General features: G+C 42.0%; 1 protein-coding gene across 5 annotated transcripts in view; it reads left to right on the top strand.

Moving 5' to 3' along the window:
- The window catches only part of UNK (unk zinc finger), a 71,605-nt gene extending 62,435 nt beyond the window's left edge, over window positions 1–9,170 (top strand). For all 5 annotated transcript variants that reach the window (XM_084838112.1, XM_084838114.1, XM_084838115.1 and 2 more), the window contains 4 exons: window positions 1,673–1,861; window positions 6,631–6,812; window positions 8,121–8,378; window positions 8,917–9,170. In XM_084838112.1, the coding sequence (XP_084694238.1) occupies window positions 1,673–1,861; window positions 6,631–6,812; window positions 8,121–8,378; window positions 8,917–9,072 (785 nt within the window). In that variant the 3' untranslated portion in view covers window positions 9,073–9,170. The remainder of the gene's footprint in view (window positions 1–1,672; window positions 1,862–6,630; window positions 6,813–8,120; window positions 8,379–8,916) is intronic.
- The last annotated feature ends 11,994 nt before the right edge of the window (window positions 9,171–21,164 follow it).

Here is a 21,164-nt window from a genome sequence, read left to right on the forward strand (position 1 = left end):
TGGTGCCAGATGTCATATGTTGCAGACCATTGCAGAACGGTCTGCAATGGCCTTCCATCAACACACAATTCTATTTCACCATGTCCTCCCCTCAGTATTGTTTCAGATTTGAGCATTTGCACAAATTGGAATAACCTATCACATACCCCTCAAGTGATCAAGTCTGCTCTCTCAAAAACTGGTTCTTCTTTGAAAAGATAGGATTCAGCATGAGACAACTCTGCACTGATATCATGCCCGTGCTGATCCTGGTTAAAAGCATTTTGGAAATGGATGCAGTTTGCAATGCAGACCCCACAAATCAGATATGAGTCAGAATGTGGCCTAAATGGTATTTTTCATGTAGTGTAGACACAGGCTTGGTTCCCATGAAGCCAACCATCCCCTTTTTAGGATGGTAGGAGAGACTATGCCCCTCAGATGATCAGAAACTGTTCAAGGACTTCAAGTTTTTTGTCATTACAAACCAATCCTCTTATCACAACCCTTCTGAGTTGACCTAGAATAACACTTTGGTTGCTTTTTCCCACAATTGTAACTCTTCTAAGCTAGAATAAGGATGGGGAGTTCTATGGCATGTAGGAGTTCCTCCTGTAGCCATCATAGACCTACTCTAATTTCTGAACCTTCTGCGGGTGCTGCTGTGCATTTTCAGACTTTATAAATGTGAGGGGTAGAAACTGCGTTTTTAAAATAATCATATCTGAGATTCTCATGATTCTGACAATGCTAGGAAATGTCCTGCTAGTGTGTTTGATTCCTCTGCTGTGCCATGCAGTTTGGACTCCTTTGTTGTCCAAATGGGGAGGTGATTTCCCCTTATCTCTTTCCTGTGGATCTAGCAGAAATAATTATGGTGTTGAAATTTAGTGATCTGATCTGTTAGGACATCTTCTTTCTTATGAGTGTAGGTTATTTAAACATTTATTAAAAATCAAGGTTGTAATTAGCCCTATTTAATGTGTAGCTTCTCCCTTGACACAGTGTTTTTGAATATTGAGAAACTGCCCCATTTGCTGCTGCTTAAGTGACACTTAAGAACATACTTTTATCCATCATTATGGGGAGCGGGGTTGAACTTGTGAGAATATATTTGGCAGGATATGTAACATGGGAGGGAGCCATATTTAATTCAGATGATTGTCCTTGGAAATGCAGTTGCTTAATTCATATGATCTGATTGATACATGTTTTCCTGTTCCTGTGAAAAGAAAGATGGCCATTATCACTATCACTAGTCACTTTTTTGCCATGAAGAAATGTAGCCTCTTGCACTAGCAACTTCATTTAAACATGCATAATATGGGTTAGTGTATTGTCATTGTGGAGATACAGGCAATGAAGAACAGCTATCTAAATGTCTCTTGTGACAGTCCCTTACACTCTATAAAGGGTCCCTTGTTTACTAGAACACAATTGACTCTGTCCCTAATGGCCTGTTTTACTCAGCTACCAAGAGTGTTGCTATTCCATCTTCCTTGGCCAGAGGAACAGTTCCCATTATGCTTCTTCTGAAGGTCAAGAGAGCTGTAGAGGAAGACCCTGGACTCCCCCATCCTTTTACTGGTGCAGAGAGTGAAGCAAACACCTGCTGTTCAAATTCCTGTGCTGTGCTTCCACTCATAACTCATGGCTTCTACATTCCCATCCTTTCTGTGTGTTCTTTGTCCAGGTGGGAGTTTGCTGCAAAGTTCTGCTCCTGTAAATATCCCTGGGTCCCTTGGAAGTTCTGCCTCCTTTCACTCTGCCTCTCCTTCTCCACCGGTCAGCTTATCATCGCATTTCCTCCATCAGCCCCAGGGACACTTAAGCCAATCAGAAAACACGTTCCTGGGGACATCAGCTTCTCATGGATCATTAGGTAAATGCCCACTGTCTTTGTGAGAGCATGCATGTTAACATGTACATACCTGTCTGTACCATGTAAGTATTTTCCTTTTATCTTAGCTTTCATTTGAATGTCTGCATTCTTTGTTACCACGTAACATACCTTGTGCCCAGTGCCCATAAGATAAGGAAGGATTCACTAGGCCTAAGACTGTCCCAGAAAGATTTACCTCACACAAGAGAAGAACTCAAAGGATGAGACAAAGGAGTTCAGTACCTGGGATACCCATAAAACAAAGAGCAAATGTAGCAAAATCCATTCAGATAAGTTGAGCAAGGTGTCAGATGGGGGGTCCCCCCCAACATTTACCTGATTTGATGGGGTGTCCTCAGAGTTCTAGTACTGCAGTGAATTAAATGAGCTTCCACCACGCATTGAAAACGTGGTTGTTCAAGCAGGCATTTGGGCTGGGTTAGGATATTTTTAGAAATACGATGTTTTAATGTGGAATTCTATTGTTTTAAACTGTACTGTTGTACATCGCCCAGAGTGGCTGGGTGACCGGCCAGATGGGCGATTAAAAAATTTAATTAATAAATAAATCTCAAATGTGCAAGGAAGACCTGTCACTTCAATAATGTAAGGGTAACGTTTCTGAAATTAAGAGCAAGAGGCAAACAGCCTGAACAGGGGAAGGCCCATAGCTCAGTGGTAGGGCAGAAGGTCCCAGGTTCAATTTCCAGCATCTCCAGATAGGACTAGGAAAGACTTCTCTCTGAAGCTCTGGAGTGCTACTGCCAGTCAATGTGGAGAATACTGAACTCTTAGACCAGTGGCTTGACTCACTATGAGGCAGCTTCTTATGTTCATAACAAAATATCAGCTCAGGAAAGTAATGAGTATCTATTAACAAACATATCAACAACTGCAGAAAAATGTACCAGTATAGAATGCTGTTAACTGTTTGCTTCTGATGCACTTGAAATATTTTACTTTTATAGGGCTAGACCTGTTAGTCATACCAGTTCAGTTATGACTAACAAATATGGACCCTGAACACCAGCTATTCCAAGTATATCAGAAGCTAAATAGTGAATTTCTGTCTAGCAGTCTACCAAACAAATCCTGATGCTTAAAGTATAACAAGGGTTCAACAGTCCATGTGTACCAAAACAGATCAAAGTGGGATAATAATATCTTTGTATAGTAATAAGACAGCACCTTTGAGTATTTTCAGAGTGCCTTCCTTTATTACTATATAACTCCACAACCAGGTCTGTTCACTGCTGAGATTACCAATAAGGGGTTCTAGACTAGAGAATATGATGTCTAGGCAGACTTGCCATTTTAAGACAATCCTGCCCTGGTTGTGAATTTTAAAAAAACATCGGGCCTGTTTTAGAATGGTTACATCAATATTTGCCTCTCAAATAGGGAGGGAAAGGCATTTTCCAGATACTTAGAAGCATTCCTTCTTTATTATTTCATATGTCTTTGGGCTGAGCTTTAAAATCAGGTCCTGGGTTAAGCATTGGCTCCAATTAAGGAAGCTCTGATAATACCAGTGCATTTTAGCAGCCTGAGAGGTAGCTGTAGTTGCTAAATGGAAGCACCTCAGAAATGTGCTATGGCTATTTAACACTTAATGGGCAGAATCCAGTGCTGCCCATCTGCTAGCAGAGCTGGCCGCCCATTCTGGTCCACGTGCGACCAGCCCCACTGCTTCTGGTCTGCAAGAAGCTCCTACTGCTTGTGGAACAACAATTTAGCGCTTCTGGGGCAAGCCCCAAAATGAGCAGAAACACTTGTTTCTGAAAGGGGGCAGGTCAGTGGAGCTCCATTATGTGAGCTCCACTGACCTGCTCCTTTCCAGAAACAAGTGTTTCCGCTTGTTTTGGCTTGGCTACAGAAGTGTTAAATCACATTATGCATGCGGTAGGTACCACCTGCAGACCAGAAGTGGCAGGGCTGGCTGCCCATGCAAGGACAACATAGGATTCTGCCCAATATTTACTAAATGTTCTGTATTCTGTACAGCAGGAATGGGCAGAAAGGAGATCTCCAGGTGTTCTGGACTTCAACTCCCAGCATTCCTGACCATTAGACATGTTGGCAGGGACTTCTGAGAGTTGAAGTCCCAAAAATCTGGAGATCGACTTTCTGCCCACTCCTGCTGTACAGCATAAAATTGTTGCTGTCCCAGTTAAAGAGGCTAGTAAGGACAAAGGTGAAAAAGAGAAGATGGGGAATAACAAAGGAGGAGGGCAGAATATGTGGAAAAGGCTCAAAACTGGATATTTGTTTCCGTGTGTTTAATCGTGTCTGTCTGTCACACCTGTATATCACCTATTTTGTACAAAAGAAATCCATGGTCCATACATTGGAAGCCTTTTCAGATTCATTTGAAGTACTTTAAGGGAACAGTTTACACACTTACCAGCTAGGAATGCTGTACACATGGTAATGGAGCAGGCACATACACTCCACTGAAATTGTCTTTTTTGAGACAGAAAGGGTGGGGTATACATTCCCTAGATAAATAAATAACATTGCAAGCAATACACAGCATGTACATTTTTATTTGTTTATTGTAGGGGTTTATGCCCCACCCTTGAACAAGTTCCCAGGGTGGCTTACAAAGGATTAAAATTACAGTCATTTTACAGCCAGTTTTTTATGCACATGTATGCCCAATTTGGACAATCTGCCCCCTCCAAAAAAGGATTACATATTTTCAGGCATACATGTGCTCTGCTTGCCTCACCCATGACCACTTGCATACAGGATCTCCAGCCAATGAGTGTGTGAGCCAGATGTATTAAACAAAGACATTAAGGCTGCAGTCTTATATGCATATTTACCTGGGATTAAACCCCATATAATTTAATGGTGCTTACTTCTGAGTAGATATATGTAGGATTGCATTATAAAAGGCATCAGCATTATTGGCTCTCGTTAGGCTAGCAATCAGTGGAAAATGTATTTTCCTGAGCAATTTCGCTATATAGTTTTTATTCCTGCATAAAAATGCACCTTGTATAGGTATAAAAAAACACTGTCAGCAATAACATAATAGCAAATTAAGGTTGTAAAATAAGGCTGATTATGTGGCATTTTAAGAAGCAGATTCCATTTTTATAAGTAATGTAGAATCTTTATGGGTTGGATCGCCTTCTACAGTCGTATGTGCCCTTGACCTGGTTTCTTTGCTCTGACCAAATTTATTACAAGCCTATGACTGGAATCAGGATGAGCTCACACTAGCCATGGTTCTTAACAATGCAGCATAAACATTAGAAAATAGTGCCTTGGTCTTACAGTTGAAACCAAATCATGATTTAAATTCAGTGTGAAGAAGGGAGGTTGTTTTTTTTAATAAGGACACTTAGAGTAGTATTACAAAAAAAAAATTAGGCTTTCCGTTTGCTGAACATTACCTTACCTGAGCATATTTTTGGTAAGAAATACACAAGAAACGATCCCTGCTGCTCAGCATGCAAACTTTGTGGATCTCCCTTGTTCACTAAAGCCAAAAATCCTATTTGCAGCATTCCATTTTTCTGTGTGATCCTTGGTGGAAAGCAGAAACAGCAGCAGGGACTGTAGATTATTCAGTTGATTCCTACCAGGTTTGAGATAGTAAGATGTTCTGGCAAGGTGGACCAGATCCTGAGGGCCATTTTATATAATTTGCAACAGCAAACCCAGTTTTGCCTGCAGGTGTACACTCAACAGGGAAATTCAGCCATTCCCTACTCTCTGGCAAGAGTTCTTGTATGATACAGGTTCCCCACCCCAAGTACATGTTTGTTGCACTCACACTTTAAATTTTTAACTAGATAATTTAAAGCGTAATTTGTGCTTTTATTTCCTTAGTATTAGATGCTCTGCCTTGCTCTAAGAACTGGCCCATGGGCAGGTTGCTCTGATGTGATGATTTGGTTTCACAAATTAAAGTCTGAGCTAAATCAGCAAAGATCCAGCTGTGGACACTAAATCAGCCTTCCCCTGATATGGTACCCTCCAGATGTATTGAACTACAACTTCTGTCATCCCAGCCAGCATGGCCATGGCTGCTCTAAATTATGTAAGGCTAGTTTGTACTGAATAACTTAACATGATTAAAATGAAACTCACTTTAATAGGTTGTAAAGTATTGAGATGATTGCAGATGGGGGCTAGGTTTGTCAAACAGTTCTGGTTTTGATGAAAATGAGGGGATTGTGATGTGATTTTAGGAAGAGAGAACGTTGCATGTCTTTTCAAAAGTAAACGCATGACGAGAAATTGCAACTATACCAACACAAGACTTGATTACATTGACTGATGAAGTAAGGATTGGCGGATGACTTTTTAAAAGTGTCCATACATGGTTTTCTGCATAATCAAGCCTATGCCTATACTGACAGTTTCCTGCACATCTGTCTCAAATGTGCTGTGATTCATGTCTAAGTTGCGGGGATCTGCACTGTGTGGTACATCTATCCTGCACCTGTCTATATTGCAGTTGTGGGTTAGGGTACAGTACAACGTGCTCAAGAACACTGTTGGCATCAGGATGCCATATGTCGTATCTTTCTCAGATAGGGAACATTTATCCTGCTGCCATTCCTCCTACTCAAGCCAAAGTGGCAGACCAACAGTGTAGGTACATCATGTGTTTCCCCAAATGCATCGTTGCCCCGTGAAAGACTGAATCATGTTATTCCTTTTCCAAAATAGTGTTGGGCGAGGAAAAGAGTAAGCCAGAGATATACGTGACATAACATTCTTTTTCCCCCCTCTGTCTCTGCATGAAACAGGTTTAAATGGGATGAACAGCAGCATATGGGAGCACTTTGCTTCTGGAAGTTTTTCACCCAGTACCTCACCTGCATTTCTGTCAGGTCCAGGTGCTGCTGAGTTGGCCAGGTTGCGGCAGGAATTAGATGAAGCTAACAGCACGATAAAACAGTGGGAGGAGTCTTGGAAACAAGCCAAACAGGTAGTGTGCATTGGCAGGGGGTTGGTTTGCCAGGATGCTCATGGGCAAAGATGTTAACATCTAACAAGATAACAAGCAGAAATAGAGTTGGTGTGTAAGATACAGTGCTCTAATATAATCCCTTCACAGTCATGTATTATTTTAACCCTGTTTAAAACCTGTTTACTAATGGATAGACAGACAGACTGATATTGTAGATATGCTGAGGAGTAAGTTGAAAGTTTTGGCTGAACATTTCCAAATCCTTTGTTGCATTCCTGTAGGTCACAGAATCTATGAGTACTGGCTTTTTCAATCTGTCTTTTGGTACATCTTTCTAATTGTTCATGCTATTTGAACTGTGTATCCCTCCAAATTGATACTCTGCTCACCTTTTGCACTAATGTTCTAGTTACACTGAGGCTGAGTAGCTATGGTTTGGAGGAGTGGTAAGCCCCCACTCTCTTGCATTCAAGCTGCCTTGGGTGTATGACTCCCTCTGGGGAAGTGAGTTTCCCCCCTCAGGCAGATTGGCTAGCAGTTCTGGGTGTTGAAGTATGCTGTTTGCTTGACTAGTCCCTTAACGAGATTGGGATACGTGGATGGTGTTTAGTAAATGGTTCTTTGAGCTGGCCAGGCAGGCTGTTCTCTTTTATGTACTTTGCTCTTGCTCTCTTCTCATGGCACAGTGTAACTGGGATAATCTGTAGAGGCGTTATGGTAAAGTGCGTATGCCTGGACTAGACAACCCTGGTGTTTCTTTCAGTTCGCGCGCGCACACACACACACACACACAAGTATCTCATAAGCTCAAGTGGTATGTTCACAAAATATGTCTACTCTACCTCTGGGAAATAACTGTGCCACAAAAAGAGAGCAGAAGCAAACAGAGTGGCCAGAGTTGAAGAAGCTTGCTTACCAAGCTCAGGAAATAATATACTAAAACAATCCATGTGACTACACTCCTGAAAGTAAAAAAAATACTGTAAAATCCAAGATATGTGTACTACTCTTGGCAGTACTGTGCCCATAATATGTGTGTGCTTGGAATTTGTGGCATGAATTATCCTATGATGGAAGAAACTGGCATGTGTGAATATGCTTATTTTTCATTTGATTCAGGAGTGTGTATAGCTAAGTAAGCTGGTCCATGTATAGGACATTTAAAATAATGCTTCAGAAATGGTTTAAAGTATTGAGTGAGGCTAAGAGATGGGAGTATCCCCACCCCACTCCTCAAATTGTCGGAAATAGCTCATTTTGCCTTAGATGGTCTTGCGGAGACAAGCTGAGTGTTTATGCTAGTTTTCTTTATTTTGGGATACACAGGCGTGTGATGCTTGGAAAAAAGAAGCAGAGGAGGCTAATGATCGTGCCAACAATGCAACCATTGAATGTGAGCTAGCCCGAGAGAAGAGGGAGGCCTTGGAGCTGCAAGTAAAGAAACTCCAGGAGGAAATTGAGAGGATCCACACTGGCCAGGACCCCCAGTTCCTGCGCTCACTCTCTGATCTAGAGACCCTTTCCCTCTCCACGCTCTATAACCTCCAAAAACAGCTGCGTGCCAACCTGGAAAGAGTTGATAAGGTGGGCTTGAGTGAGAGGCCTTTCCCACGAATAACTTAGGTTATGGCTTATATCCTAAATAAAAGGCACCAGTGTGAAGTTGAAACTTTGAATTTGTGTTAAATTTCGAAACCGTAGACTGCCAGCCATGAATGTTACATTTTTTCTTTGTGCGAAGAGCAGTTTACACTAGGATGCTCTTCCTGTCTGCTAGCAGGCAGAGCTCTTAAACTATGATAGGAGAGGGAATTGCTTTCCAGTTCGTACGTGAGAGCAAGGCTCACATAGGGCTCCTGTGTAATGACTGGGACCTATAGGATGCACTAATACAGCGCTTGCTTTCTTCTCCCTCTCTGCTCTTCCTATTTGGGGGGATGGATAGAGGCAGTGGGAGGAAAGATTTATTTGGTAACATTTGTGGATCCCCACATAATTCGGTTAGCATACAAAATGGAAAATATCTCCAGTTCCTTTAGCAGCTGCCTCCTGAGCTCTCTCTTCTATTTTGTTTTCACCGACAATCCCCTTTCATTTATCCCATCCCCTCCTCTCTTTTCAGGCAGTGTTCCAGATGCAGTCAGTGAAATGCCTCAAGTGCCAGGAAGAGAACCGGGTGGTACTACCGTGCCAACACACTGTGCTGTGTGAAACGTGTGCTGAGGAGGGCGAATGCCCCATCTGCCATCCCAACAGGCCACACGCTCTCCAGTCGTGACCCTACTAGGACACTTGGTTTAGCATATCACATAGAACTTTTTAACTTTATATATATATATATATATAAAATATAATATGAATATATATATGAACATATATATATATATATACGTAAAAAAACAAAATTAGTTGCAGAGCACTTTTTAATACTTTGCATCTCCCATTTAAAGCCCCCCTCACCCAGTCCCTGCTAATTCTAACTCCTTAGGGACTTTTAGAGCTGTTTTTAATATAGATCAAAGGGCCATTTGCAGAGTCTGTTTCCTTCTCCACACTCCCTTTTTTCTATTTAGGATGTAACCTTTTTTAGTCTTTTTCTGGGGAGGGATTTAGAGGGGAGGTGAAGAGGGGCTTGCAAATACTTTCCAAGGTGATGATTGGACTTCTGGGGAGAAGAAAGATGGAAATCAAATTTCTGAGTATGTCTTCATCCCCCTTCTCTTGCCTCTTGCCGTCTTTCATTGCCATCATTTAATATTTTTAAAGTACCAGTCATATACTTGACCCAGTAATAGAAGCCCCTCTGCTTTCCCCTGCCTGTTCAGAGCTTCACTCATTTGGAACTCTCGTTGGCCGAGAGGAACTGTGTGTGTGAGGAACTTTACTTGTCTGTTTTGAAAAACAAATGTTCACTTTTTAAAGTCTTTTATGCCCTTCAAGGTTTCTACCAAAACAACAAAAGGAGTGAAAGTGAGGCCTGGCCATTGGCCGTGATAATTTTCTCATGAGCATTACTCATCAGTGATGTTTAGATGAACCTTTTAGAGACTTCAGTAGCACTGCCAGGTGGAACAATGTAAAGAGGAAAGTTCATATTTGGTGGTCTGTATTGCCTTGGCAAGGAGTTGTGTTTCAGAACCATGGTTAATAGACATGGAAGGCATTCTAAATGGTAGGTAGAGGTAATGATGTGAAGCAATGAGGGCACCTTTGTAGTAGTCTGTTTTCTTGTTGATTGCTACAGATGAGGGGTCTTGCTATAGGCTTTGCTTTCAGTGATAATTACATGGAGGCACATGGAATTTTTGCAGCTTTTTAGTCTGCCTAATACAGGCCTCCATAATTTGTGACCCACCAAGCCAAATGCAACCCACCAGTCAAATATGGTGGCCCTTTGGGACTGAATAAACCTCATGTTTTTTCTGACAGCCTGGGACTGTAGAAATTAGGTGGCTTTAGTTAAGCATCTGAGTACAGGCTACAGTACACAATTGGTGGGCTGCATTTGGCACAATTGATCTCAAGTTCTTCAGTACTGGACTAATATTTGCTATTTGCCAATGGGACGAAACAAACCCATAAAAGAATCCATCCCTTCCCCTGCTGTTCCCTTTCCATGAATGGTACTGTTACCAGTGATGTAGCAAGGAGCAACATCCACTCTATCCCTATAGTTCAGAGAGTGGTGGCTCTTTGTTTTGTGTGCTAGGAAAAGATAGTAATCCAGACTTTTGCCGAGCAGTGTCATCTGTTTGCACTATGCAGCACCTTGTATTGCTAGCTATGCTGTGCGCTAACACGAACATGGGTGGGGGTATGGGTATAGGATGCGATAGAAGAGGGGGTACTTACTTGTGGAATTTTTGGAATTGCATACTGATTTGAAACTTGGATTCCCTCAACCTGTAACTTCTGCAGAGTAATAGAAAGTTTTTTAGAGATTTATATACTGCTTAGACATATTTTAAAATATGTTCAGCAGTATTCAAATCTATTCAATAAATAAAATAATAATAGTAGATTGTGGGGAAGAAATATATCTTAAATTTACAACCAAAGGGAAGAAGCAGAGTTGTGCAAATATTCAGGGACCCTTGTATTCAAATGACTCTGGTAGCAAGAGACTAATTCCCAGTAAGCATAACTGGGAACAGGCAACAGCTAGAAGTGGGAGATGGATGAAGGCAAAGGCGTGGGATGAAAACTAAGAAAGAATCTAGATGCTAGAATATCCTTTCTTGAAATATTAGGTAGCTGGTTAGGTGTCCCTTAAGGGTACTTAAGTTCCTAATCCACTTAGCATTCTTCTGAAAGATTTATAGTAAATGTCATGAGGCCACATGACATTTACTATAAATGTCCACAAGTGCTGTATGTAGGTAGGAAGGGAAGGGGTGTTCAGAGTCCACAGTACTTCATTTCACCAATACATTCCTTTTCCTTGTAACTAGGGACATCTTCCCATGTCCTTGAGCTTTCTGAACTTTTCCTGAGCATCTGCACAGGGTGTTCTTCAGGGATCAATTATGTTCATACTGTGCATCTGATCCATGCATTAGTCACCTGCTTGTGACTGGTCCTCAGCAGATGGAAACATACACTGAGCATGACTGGAATACACTGCGTTTGCACAGCCCAAGGAGTGCTTCTGGAGCGGAGGGGTCTTGACTCCTGCACTTCTGCTTTGGCATTAAACACCAAGCTGAAAATGGGGGATGTTCCCATGCTGACATGTCCTTCCTACTGCTCTTTCTCACAAAATATATTTGACATATTCCCTTGGGTTGGAATCACAGTCAATGCCTTTGGTTGCAAATTTCCTTGTTCGTATAAGTACCTGTCAGCAGACAACTTTGATGACGATGGTGAATATCCTCCCCAGATGACCAAAAAACCTGAGTCTGTAAATGCATTCCTCTTACATTGGACATGCACTTACTACAGAACTGCATATACCAGATAAAATTGAGTAATCAGTTGTCATAGATAGCAGTTGCTCACCTCTCACTGGACACAATGCATTCAGTCAGAGAAATGCATAGGTTTCTCTTTTTACTAAAACAGATGGACAATAGCCTGCTTGGGTTCCAAGCAACAGACAGCTGGAATATCAGGAGTAACATCAATTCATTTCTTGTGCTTTTGTGGGCCAGCATGAGTTAGGTTTCCAAGCTCTGCACAGAACTTACTTAAATCAATTTAAAAAGAAACTTACAGCTCAATCCTAAGCATGTTTACTCAGAAGTAAGCTCCATTGAACTCAGCGGGACTTATTCCCTAGTAAATGTGTTTAGGATAGCAGCTTCAGCAAATAACTTCCTTTAAGAACAAATTTGCACTCTCCCCAGAATGCCTTACACAGGGGTGTTGTCCGATTATGTGTTAAAGTTTCATTATGTGTGTCAAGCTTCTAAAAATGATATTGGAGCCTAAATCCAGCTGACTTTCAATGCAATTTGTGGCTTGGGATACTTTTGTTTTAAGCTTGTATCCAGTAAACATGTTGTCCTGCAGTTGCTGGGTGGTAGAACTCCCACTGCAGGTTTTTTTGACATGTTCAAATATCACAACAGCCTCTAGACAATGAAAAGCAACAGTCCAGTCCAGAAGGACTCTAATCTGTCATTTTGCATTGGGAGTTTGTTTAACATGTAAAAGTGTAATATTTAGAATTATAGTATCACTCCCTTGCTCACAAGTCTCTGCTTTCTTTGCAATAGTTGACCCACCTCTCCCAACCTGAAAAAGCACTGGAAACTCTAGCAATCCTTGTTCTTCATAAGAGTAATCCAGCTATTCACTGTCAGATTTTTCCTCCAAGGTGTTTTTATATTTAATGCAAGTACATCATTAGATTTGCTTTCACAATTCCACTCTCCCATATTTGGGGGAGTTAATATGCATTCCCAGATGATCTCAAAGTGCAGCTCTGTTTAGTTTTTTTTAATTAACTTTTATGTTTGGTAAAACTGCTTTTTTCAATGTGTATATTGTACTAGTATCTGTTTTTTTTTTAAGAACACCTAATTGGCTTTTCTTTTCTTTTTTTTGTATGGAGAGGCACTGCTGGCTGACTCTTGTGGTTGTGTTGTTTTTGGTTGTAGCCTTTGAATGTCTGTGCCATGGGGCATCCCTGGTCTCCCAAGGCCAGCAAATATGCCTCAGTCTTAAGGAAAGTTTGTTTGTTTATAATATGTGAACATTTTTAAAAACATACACACACACTTAAATTATGGGGGAGTAATACTCTGCTGGAAATGTACTAAACTTTTTTGGTAACTAATTTAAAGATCATAGGAAATAAACTCTTTGAATCGGGTCTACAGTGTTTATACAAAACTGCAGCCATTTTCAGGCTCTTTGATGGTGATTGGTTTGTAACACTTAAGTTTTGTAAACATGGTGTTTTATTGCTTCCTCTGCTTTTCTATGTGATTGTCTGTAGTGAGATGATGACTTTGTGGGACGAATTGTTTTGTCCTGAATTGCTACAGCATTGTGTAATTCCAGCAGAATCCTACTGGGGGGGGGTTAGATGTGTCACAGGTCTCCTCAAGTGTCACTTAGAAGTAGTTTGTCCTATTTTTAAGACCTGGCAACTCTATAGAATCTTGCTGGTTATCAGATTCCATTTTCTCTCTTCCAACATCCATTGGCAAATTGCTTTGCTGGTGGGATGTGTGAAAGAAATTGTACAGGAGGCAGAAGCCTGTTTACGTGCAGTGCCACAACCCAATCTGTCTGTCTGTTTAATTGTGAAGGACCAAAGAATCCAAACTGGGATCAAAATTTTCCCCAACCCCACAAATTCCTGACTGCTCCCTTTCCAATTATGTTTTTTTCCTCTGCCTCATCTCTGTCAGCGTAATATGTAGGCAAGAGGATGTTAGCAACAGGTTGGTTTTATCCACAGTTTGGAACTATAGAAGCACATGCTTCTCTGTCCCACTCTTTAGCTCTTTAAGAAGCACTTTTTAAAAAAGAATCCTAGATTTCTATGAATTTTAATATTGAAATGAAATACCTGAAATGTGAATGCTTTGTTAGGTACCAAATGGAAAAGCAAAACTGAGCTCTCCATTTGTTTTGTAAAGAATTAACTTTGGATTAAGTTTCTGTATAGGCAATTTTGTTTACTGGGATGGGTCGGATGAACCCAGTAAGAGGAAATATACGAAGAAAATCTTTTTTTATAAAGAAAATCTTGATTGTGCCAGCAGTTGCTAACTTATATAGTACCTGCTCAGCACTGGGTGGTTGTTGTTTTAGACCAACAGGATTCTGTCATTGGCTTTTGCCTGATGCTAAATTGCAAACTATATGGTGCTAGAGTAAATCATCCCTACTGGATTGCCCAAGGAATTGTGTTTGGATTATGAAAGTCCACACGCTGTTGAACAGAATAATGCCTCTTGTCTCCCATCTCTTCCCTTGTGTGCAAAGGCCCAGTTAGAAAAATCGATGGTTTCTCCTACCACCGCCACCACCCCAAAGGTCTTATAGACTTGGGAGGGCCTGCTCTGACTCATTTATACCCGACTGGCAATTTTCTTCTCACTCTGGCTCTGAGACAAGAGGATATTGTATTTGCAAAACCACAGTATTTAAAAAGGCCAGTAAACCTTTATCTTGATTAGAGGTGGAAGATTATCATTAGCTGAAGAATGGTTCGGGAAGCATGTATTAAGAATTGCCTGTATATGTTTTTTCCTTTCGAGATGAATGGCTTTGTGGGGCTGAGGAATGTCCACATATTGGAGCATATAGCTGAGTAATTCCTCAGCCCGGAGGGTGCTAGGCCGTACTCTCCTCCTGCAGTGCTTCACCAGAGGGGAAAGTGGCACCTAACCCATACTTATTCTGGGGCGTTGCCTATTGCAGCACACAGAGGCTGTGTTTGCACATAACACTAAATCATGGATTGGTATTATAAGGACAAACTGCAGCAAGCCTTGAGGTTTCATGCTCCCTCCTCCTCCTGCTCCAGTGTAATTGTGCAGACGAATTTCAAAGTTTTCACTTCTGTTTTAGATTAACCACAGATTGTTGTGTCATCTGACCTTGAACAAACCAGTTAAGTTTTAATTAAGGTTCCTAGAAACAAGCTGTCTTCAACCCGTAGTTTATGAAGCTGGCTTCTTTTCACTAACCATAGCTAAGTTTAACTACAGTTTGTGATTTGAACATAATGTTAAACTGTGGTTAATCTGAAGTGGAAGTAGAAACTTCTGATCTTTTCCTCACAGACACCCTAGTGGAGGAGAGGGGAAAGGGAGCACATGAGCCCAAGGCTCACTGACTCCTCCTCATAATTCTAAACCATGGTTTACCATTACATGTGAACCAGGCCAGAGACTCCATACAGAACCCTTGCAACTATTACCTGACACAGGAAAATTCCTTTTTCTTTCTAACTTTCCATAAGTCTCCAAGCTTAACCTGAGCCACTTCAAGGGCTGGTACAGCTCAGACTAATGAAGAGAATTTCTTTTCTTGGTAAGGAATAAGACTGAACAGTTTATTGCTGTTCCACCAGACAGGACTTTTTCCTATCGTTTCCTCCTCTGAAAAGGAAAAGTATTTATTACCAGTGTGGGGTGGTTGTTGTTTATCTCGTTTGTTTGTTTGTTTGTTTGTTTAAATACTCCTCCAGGATTATATCAGCTTTTGGAGCAATGCAACGGGAAATAGATGTTGCTGGTGAAAAGTATTAAAAGTGAAGTATTCTGCAAACTGGTGACTGTGGATCAAAGATCTCTATGGGGCTTCCCCACTCTGTAGCTTCCAATGTTTTAAAGAAAAAAAGTAAATACATACAATATAAATTCTTAAAACGACACACTACAGTATTTATGGTGGCAATTCTTGACCAGTCTCTCTCCTTGGATTTTTCTAGGCAGGGGGGGTGGCTGGGGCAGAGAGTCATTCAAGTCTGTGTAGAAATCAGCCAAAAGGTAATAGGTGGTGTGTACAATGTGGTGTTTGATTCCATTATTATAGACTGTAATGCGGAACTGTGATTTCAGCTGTTGTTCTTTCTCGTATTCTGTATATATGTGTGTTTGGCTGTCCAGAAACCTGGTTTTAGACACTCTTTCTTGGCAAAGTGGATTTGCATGTGGAGCTTTAAAAAAAATGCAATCTTGTGTCACAATTTCCAAAGGCAGGATGGATTTTCTAGAAGACAATAAATTTTTTTATTTTTTTGCTAAGAAAAAAAAGGCAGCAGTTTTGTGTGTGCATATGTATGTGTGTTAGAGTGTACCTGTGATGTCATGTGAATTTTCAGAGCACCTTTAATCTCTGCTTGGAAGCTAGGGAGGTAGTGGGTGGAAAAACTACTTATTACTGGTATAGAGTGCATTCCACTGTGAAAGTTTCCTGTTCAAGCTCCATGGAAGTAAATGGAAACTAAGTGCACGAGCTGCAGACTAGTGAAATGAACATCTCTTTGTTCTCATAGAGCTTGTGCCCAAAGAGATTCTTTGTGGATTGTATGCCAGTAATGCCACATTTCACATCTGTTTCACTTCCTGATAATATGGAAAATATAGCATGTAATTAGAGAATTGCAAAGACAATACCCACTCATTTTACTGTATGTATTTTATATAAATTCATCCCTTATCCTAATGCATACAACATAATTTCAGGGTTTTTATGCTATAATGACAGTGCTTAAAAAGAAAGCCATGCGTATTCTCAATGACTAAGTGCCTACTGTAAAGAAAACTGTCTTGTATTATCTCTGACACCTCCACCTTGGATTCCATGGAAACAAAGTTCTGGGGAAAAACTTACAGAGGATGCTTTTGGATGGGAACTTTTCTTGTCCTCCGTCAGCCTTTTAGCACCCAACTGGAATTGTGGGGAAATCTATCCTTTCCTGGAACTCTAGCCCAGATCTTTCCATATTTCCTCTTCACTTCAAAATTGGTGTCCAGCAGTTGCTCATCTTGTCTTTCTTCCCATTACTCTGAGAGAGGAAAACAGCCTGTAACTAGGGCTGAACCTAAATTTCTCAGAGAAAACTTTTCTGATTACTTTTTTTTTTTTTTTTAGGTCCTCTTAAATTTTTGGAGAATTTCAGTCCTTCTTTGGAGAATATTTGGCAAAATGGCCTCCCCAGTTTCAGCATTCATAAATTGGGTGGAGAATTTTAGATGCAACTGTGGATCCAGTTTGAATGTTGTTTAATAACATTTTAATATTCTTGAATGAAGTAATCACCTTGTTGCCTACCGTTTTCAGTCCTCTTCTTTTAGTGTATTGCTTCCTTCAGCTACCAACATGACCTAACGATAGAATTTCATTCAACATTAAGACTAAAATCCTAAACCCATTTACCAAGGAGTAAGTCCCATTGGATTTAGAAGGACTTGGCTCTGAATAAATATGCATATTTATTTATTTATTTTTCTGAGAAACATTTTTCTCCCCCACCAAGACTGTTGCAGAGTTTCATCTACCAACTAATAATATTTGGTGAAATCCCCCTCCCCCTTTTCACCACCTACATATGGTATAGAGAATTTTGGGTGGCCATTTTCTCTCAGCCCTACCTGTAACCAGCTTCCCATGATCGTGTATCCAGTAAAAAGTGAAGATTTACCTAAATGTCCCCATTTATGTAATTCTTCTAACAGAACTTGAGAGTGCTGGATTAAGAACATGAGAAGCTTACTGTCATGGAAATTTAACAACCCCAGTCTAAAGATTTAGCCATACTTGAGACCCATTTAAATCAGCAGGACAATTAGTTGTGGCTAACTTGAGATCCAATTAAGTTAGTATTGATTTCAATAGAACTTAAATGCAACTAACTTCCCCTGGAATGGGATGTAGTCTTTCCCTAATGATATTTGTGTTTGCTACTTGTCTTGTACTTGTAATTCTGTCTCTGTAGTAATTCTGTCCCATCCTGTGTGGTCTCTTACTGGCTTCATGATATATCCTAAGCTGTTCCTCTTTGGTGAATACAGCCCAAAAGTGTGAATGATTAAGAACAAGTGGTGGGTGTTTGCTTGGATATGGGGATGTTCACTCTGCACTAGTGAGTATAGCATGTAGAACAGCAGTTTGGGGAGATCATATAGAATTGGAGAGAGATGGGGCAGACATTGGACTTGGTGCTAGCATGTGGGTTATTCACTCTGCCATTGGACAAGAACAGAAATGGGCAACTTGTGACCCTCCAGATATTTTGGCCTATAATTCCCATCCCATCATCTCTCACCATTGGCCATGCTGGCTGGGGCTAATGGGAGTTGTAGGCCAAAACATCTGGAAGACCATAAGTTGTCTACCCCTGGACTAGAATAGTTCCCATACTGTGAGGCAGGCCTCTTTGAGGCAATAAAAAAGAGTTAATGACAGATTCAATTAAGTTTTGATTCAGCTAGGCATGAGGACCATTTCACACATAATGAAATTGCCTCAGTTTCAATTATGAAATTGAAGCTGAGAATAACTGATGATTTATTTATATGTAGGGCCAGCACAAGTTATCATCTACACATGTGTATCGGAGGTTGGTTTCAATACTAATGCGCTCTCCATGTCTTATCTCTGTAATGGGACCTCAAACATTCCCAGAGCAAGGACCTCATCAGGTGACAACAAGTAATGTGGCCCTGCCTACTTCTTGTTCAGGAGGTGTTGTGGCTTCCTCAAGCAAATTAAACCACCAAGGCGGCGGAAGCAGGCCCATTTCTTAGCCAGGTGATAAGGGTTAACTGTGCCTCTAGTGCCTTGTGTTGCCTAAGGAATGAAAGAACCAGAGCAATACACTCAGGCCAGGGCTCTTCACGGTGGTGTGTGATACCAGACCCCAAGAGGCACATAATATAGCCATCTCTGAAGAATTCCAGTCCATTGTCATCTATGTTAAGTCCTGGTTCCACTTTCCCAAGAAGATTCTGGGAGATCCCAGAGGGAGAAAGACGAATGACAAGAATGGCTCTTTTCTCTCTCTCTCTCTCTCTCTCTCTCTCTCTCTCTCACACACACACACACACACACACACACACACACTATGCTAGTAGCCAAAGCCAACTAGGGAAAAGGAAGTGATTTGTACAATTGTGTAGAATGTCCCAGGAAAGGAAGCTTGCTCCCTTAAACTGAAATCATATGCACACTTTCCTAGGAATAAGTCCCATTGAACTCAGTGGGGCTTACTTCTAAGTAGACATGTATAGGATTGCACTGTCTCTCATCCACACACACCACATTCATGGTACTGCAAAGGAGCAAGTTTGTCAAATGCCCATTTATTTATTTAGACTTTGCCTATCCTGAAGTTTTGGAATTTTAAGAGACTACCCCCTCACCCTGGAAAATTGCAGTACTGATTTACTGTTTCACAGATACAGGTACTTCTTCGTGGTCTGTGTGACTCTCTCATATGGAACATTCTAGAGGTGAGCAGAGTTTTAGGTGGGAGCTCTGCCCACCCCCTCTGGGCATGGCTTCCGCCTGCCGCTCACTTTCTTTTCATCTGCCGCAGCAACTGGCAGCACTTAGAACATTCCTTGTGTCTCACAGCCTTTTTCTCACTGCAAATTCCAGCTGACCCCTCCTGGGACAATTTGTTTCTTCTTTTCTTAACTTTTACTTGCTATCTTCGCCAAGTTTTTCCCCCCTTTTTGTCTTTGTCTCTCGGGTGCACGGCCTCCAAGGCCTTCTTCAAGAAGTGCATCCGCTGCGGCAGGAAGACACCACCAAACGATGGCCATTCTTTCTGTCTCTCATGCCTGGGAGAGGTGCACAGAATGGACTCTTGCAGCCATTGCAAGGCCTTTACTAAGCAGGCCAGAAGGAACAGCTAGCTCATTTCTACGCCCTATTGTGGGAGCAAGCTGTCAAGGCTGTAGATACAGCTGCGCTAAACCGGCCTCTTCAAACTGCCTCATCCTCCATCTACACCAATCTGGCACGAACCCTCTCTCTCCTGCTCACCACAGCTTCCCTGTTGCTGAAAGGGACTGCAGAGCAGTCATCCCCAGTATCAGGTGTACCAGCCCTTCCTCTATCATTGGCTTCACCCTTGCCTTTGGGCCAAATATCAGCCATGGCAGTTCAGCCTGACCCTGAGACTTCGATACCGGCAGCTGAGACAGAGATCAAACCAACCAAGTCCTGAAACAAACGCCCTACTAATCCTTGGGCACCTGGACCAAAGAACAAGGAGAAGAAGACCGCACATAGGATTGAGTCCGATGATGAACCAACAATTACACCCATGACAAAGCAGTTCCAGTACTGACAGCCTCACAACCACCTCGTCTCATGTTTCCATTGTCAGTTTTGGATAGGGATGGCAGAGAATTCTGCCACGGATCTCGGTGAAGCCGAATGCCAGTGCATTTGGCCCCCCGAAATCTGTGGCAGAACGGCCTGCCGCCCCCCCCCCCCCGCGGATCCCCCCGGGACGAGACTTACCTGGGGCGGATCTTCCGGGCAGCTGCGGCGGTTGGTCTTCCAACTGGCTGCCGCCGCCATTTGCAGTCTAGTCGGGGGGGGGGGTTTACAAGACGTGATAGGCTACGTAAATCTTTACGTAGCCTATCATGGCTGGGTTAAAAAAAAAAATGTGTACGCAAATGGCGGCAGCTACAGCCGCCGCCATTTGCGTTCCTTATTTTTGGCCATCTTAGTCTACGTAAATATTTACATAGACTAAGATGGCAAAATAACGGGAACGCAAATAGTGTAGTGGGCGCTATTTGCATCCCTTTTTGATTCGCCGTTTTAGCCTACGTAAATATTTACGTAGGCTAAAACGGAGAATCAAAAAGGGACGCAAATAGCGCCCGCTACACTATTTACGTTCCCCTTTATTTTCGCTGCCATAGTCTACATAAATATTTACGTCGACTAAGACAGCCAAAAATAAAGAACGCAAATGGCGGCGGCCATAGCCGCCGCCATTTGTGTACACTTTTTATTTATTTTTTTTACCCAGAGCCCTCCGCGGCCGGAAATCCGGCTGCGGACGGCTCTGGCCTGGGCCTGGCCAGCTGCTCCACGGAGCTGCCGCGAAGCACAGACAGCCGTGGAAGATTCCGGAGGGGAGGAACGGATCACCTCTCCTGTTGAGGATTCTGGGGGAAGGGACGGAACGCCTCCCCCCCACCATCAACATAAACCACGGAAAGGTAAGTGACTTTCGTACATCCCTAGTTTTGGAGAAACTACAGCTTCCTCAGGATCTTTATTCCTCCGACGATATCTAGGCCTGGAGTTGATGTCAGAGGATGAATCCAGGAGACGATCTGGGCTCCACCAGTCCACCCCTTGGGACCGATCTCCAATACTGTCCCTTCCTAGGCCCCAGTCTCACAGGGCCAGATCTCCTCGGTACTGAGA

Source organism: Heloderma suspectum, chromosome 2 (genome assembly GCF_057233095.1).
Source record: "Heloderma suspectum isolate Gila_16-S chromosome 2, 16-S_ref, whole genome shotgun sequence".
In the NCBI taxonomy this organism is placed as follows: domain Eukaryota; kingdom Metazoa; phylum Chordata; class Lepidosauria; order Squamata; family Helodermatidae; genus Heloderma; species Heloderma suspectum.